The 3,803-nt window shown below is 38.5% G+C and overlaps 1 protein-coding gene across 2 annotated transcripts; it reads right to left on the reverse strand.

The window, feature by feature from the left end:
- Positions 1-364: 364 nt before the first annotated feature.
- On the reverse strand, positions 365-2,691 carry LOC130674557 (uncharacterized). Of its 2 annotated transcripts, none has more exons than XM_057479914.1 (2): positions 2,446-2,691; positions 365-2,359 (listed from the first exon to the last, which is right to left on the reverse strand). In XM_057479914.1, exons 1-2 carry the CDS (start codon positions 2,451-2,453, stop codon positions 1,579-1,581), a joined length of 789 nt encoding a protein of 262 aa, XP_057335897.1. In that variant the 5' UTR covers positions 2,454-2,691; the 3' UTR covers positions 365-1,578. The 2 variants fall into 2 exon arrangements, with proteins under 2 accessions (XP_057335897.1, XP_057335898.1); XM_057479915.1 differs by having other exon boundaries at positions 365-2,370; positions 2,420-2,687.
- Positions 2,692-3,803: the final 1,112 nt, after the last annotated feature.

The raw sequence follows: 3,803 nt of genomic DNA on the forward strand, positions 1-3,803 counted from the left end.
GACAGTTTGAAATGGCCAAACGTGTTTCGTTGTTCGGGGGAATAGCGGGTATTCAATGTAACGCTGGGGTACGTTATCCTGCACTTAGTGGTGGAAGGGTGCAGTTAGTGGGTCAAAGTTTGCCCCGCTAGCTCTCAATGAGACTCTGACTTACTGAATTTAATTAAATAATGCCTTAGCACTAGATTAATTTACCCGAACTGGCCTTACAATTCTAAACTAACACTAGTACTTAGCCTAAGATTGAGTTTGGAGATGAATGTAGTTCTGGATGTCCTTGGACTGGCAACTGGTTGATCCTTGGAAATCGCCTCCTTGGATCGTGATACTGGTACCTAATGTATTGGCTAAGAAGACCCTTAATTGTCTAATGTGGACTTGGGGAAGCACAGGTGAATTCACTCAAACACAGGTTTCAGTTAATAGAATAATTATTTATTTAACTAATAATTATCTATTATGCCACGTCGCACACACACACTAGTTTACCAATATCGTTACTGTACTTAACGGTACAGGGCTTTCTACCAATTTATTCAAATAACCGTCTTGGTATAGCAACAGATATGAGCTATTATTTATTACTCACAAATCTGACGTAATAAATACTGGATAATTTATTTAACTAATTATCGCGGACACTAGACGAATTACCAACAAATATGAGTTAAGAACAAATTAATAAGCAGTAATGACAATCAGCGAACAGGTCATTTACTACGCGACAATTACCAGTGAATATGAACTTACTTGTCTACTCAAAGCTAACGACGAAAAAGCTCCGATCGCACGTTAACGCGCTCTTTTATAGACAGAACTGTCGCACTAGTCATGTGACAGTTCTGTCCCGATGACAAACGGAGGCGTACGATGTCAACATCGTAACACCACCCCCCTTAACTTTAACCTGGGTAGTGTCAACAACAATTACTGGTTAAAGTTAATAGTAAATATTTTATGCCGACAGTAACGTTTCATTCACTCATTACAATATTATTCACTCATACTGTGGCAAGAGATACTGGCTTGACAGTAACTCTAGCAAGTACCTCTTTAATATCAAAATATAATTATCTTTAAGTAATAAATAATTATAAACTTTTAAGCAAAATATAAGCACTGTTATAAATTCTATAATTATTACAAGTATTATCACGTTGAATCAGTTATGGACTCATCATTGTCCATTTTCTATTCACTACCTTTCAGGTACGTAGAAACAAAAATAAATAATAAAAAATGCAAACAAAAAATACTGAATACAACATTACTGTGTTAATACTGGTGTTCTCTTTTGGAACAAAAACTAAATAAATAATAAATAGACTGGTATGATTTACATGCACTGATAAGTCTGAGCAATATTTCTTTGATTAATTACTCTAGTCACAAATAAATATTTTGGATGTACTATGTGTTTGACAAAACAACAAATAAAATAAAAATAATAATAAACTGAAAACTGATTTATCATAATAAGTACTATTGTCTTTATGTAATACTGGTTTCTTGAGCAATCTTGATCACACTGTCACTTATCACATGTACATCTGGTCACGTCCGGGAAATGTCTCTTTTTTAAGGCGGCAAAATCTGGTATGCCCCTCTTGCAGCTTGTGTCATCTCGACTCTGGTTCTGCATTGTTGACACGAATCATTAATGAACGGGTCTTGGGTTGAGCAATGGCGACAGTACCCTCTCATTGTTCTGTAGCCGTCAGTATTCCAATGCTGATATGGACACGTGTTATTAGTGTGTCCAAGTCTCCGACAATTGGTACAGTAACAGTCGCCTCGAAGTTCATTTTGGCATTTGTCGTGGCTGTGCCCCTTCTCCTTGCATTTTAGGCACCCTGGTTCTGGGACAGGAGCCAATCTGGTTTCAATGGTCTGCGTCGCAATAGTCCTAGTGGACTTTGGTGCCATTGACTCAGCGATTTTCTTTACCATCTCTCGCCATTCAGCTTGCGAGAGCATGTTGCATAGGTTTGAATCGACAAATTTAAGATCTTGCCCAATCATCATCTGGCACTTCACCTTTATCGATGGAATTGGGATGCCCGGCGTTTGTACTGATGTTATTACTGGTTTCTCAGGCATATCTAGCACTGAGTTCTTCTCGTGATATACTAATACATTAGATAGCCGTCGATGAAAGCCTGCAGCTAATGTAATTTCGGTTGTTACTGGGATATCAAAATTTAGATATGAAGCTGGTGTGGTGAAAACGAGATTGGCCCAGTAGGAATTCCGATCCCCAACTCTCCCATGAAATCTACAGGTCCTCAGTAGTTGTTGATCTGCTCTCTTTTCTTTTGATGTCTCTTTGCTGTACAGAAATTTCCCAAGTTCTGCCATCCTGTGAAAGAACTATTATTAGACTGTGCAATGTACTAGTATTAGCTTATTTAGAGATTACAATTTTTATTTTAATAAAATCCTAACCGACTCATTGTTCGACTTTGGTTACTTTACGGTTTGATCTGCGTGGTATTTTCAGATCATTAATACTAAATTTACCAATAATATTATTATCTTTATCACAGACATTTACTAAACTATTTGAATAAAAACTGTGTACGTATAATGGCATTTTACGAGGAGGCGCAAGCTTACCTGTGAATCCATCAACCTTTTTACTCAATTGTTTATTTTTGATAAATACCTCGGCACCGATAACAATATTAATGTTAGGATCTGATGCCTGCTCGTCTTGTCTGTTTTGAGCTTTGATCATAAACGACTCGATGTAGTGTCTTAGCTCATCGATTAAAGATAATACTGTAGTTCTATGGTCCGGTTTATTTAATTCTGTCAGAACTTTTCCCCCGCGGTGAAGGTCTAAATACCGAGGATCACGGCCGAAGTTTAAGTAAGCTGGGCTTACTGTCAGCGAGCTGTGAACAGAAGTATTATAAGCATAAACAAGTTCTGGGAGATTCTGGTCCCATCTGGAATGTTTATCTGTAAGAAAAGTTCGAATTAAAGATTTTAAATTTCTGTTTATTCGTTCCACAAGATTAGACTGTGGATGATATGCTGGTGTCAGTTCGTGTATTATATTGTTCGTCTGTAAATACTCAGAAACAACTTTATTGACAAACTCAGTTCCATTGTCAGTCACAACAACTCGCGGGTAGCCCCAACGATTGAATACTGAGCGTAAAAAGAATATTATTTTACTACCAGTTGGTTCTGATATTGGTTGTACCTCCAAATACCTTGAGTACATGTCGCATAAGACAATCAGATGTGTCTTTTGATGCTGTGACTTGGGCAGTGGTCCCACTGTATCGACTGATACACTTTCCCACAGTTCAGTAATTGGTCTGTGCCCTGGTATCACTTGTGGTGGATTAGTATCTGGTTTTTGTAATTTACAAACAATACACTGGCTCACATATTTGGTTACGTCAAAGTACATGTTAGGCCAATAGTGATGGTTGGCTACGTGGTGATACGTTTTGGTTATTCCGCTATGTCCGGATACTGTCTCATCATGCGCCTTGCTGATCACTGACTTGCGCAGTTCTGGTTTGACGACTAATTTCCAATGCTCCGGCGCATCATCAAATAACTGGGTCGGATGCCGTGGTCGATAATAATATAGGTCATTATCGAGGAATTCCCATTGAGGAAAGCGTGTTGGAGTAGCCTTGACCTCGTTAACTTTTCTGTCGTACCACTGTTGTACTATGTCTTTTACTCGGTTGACCCTCTCAGCCTCAGGTTCAATACCCTCGTAAGCTCGGGAGAGAGCGTCAGCCGCTTCGTTGCATATGCCTGGTCTATGAACTATTGTT

This window comes from Microplitis mediator, chromosome 9, assembly GCF_029852145.1.
Source record: "Microplitis mediator isolate UGA2020A chromosome 9, iyMicMedi2.1, whole genome shotgun sequence".
NCBI lineage: Eukaryota > Metazoa > Arthropoda > Insecta > Hymenoptera > Braconidae > Microplitis > Microplitis mediator.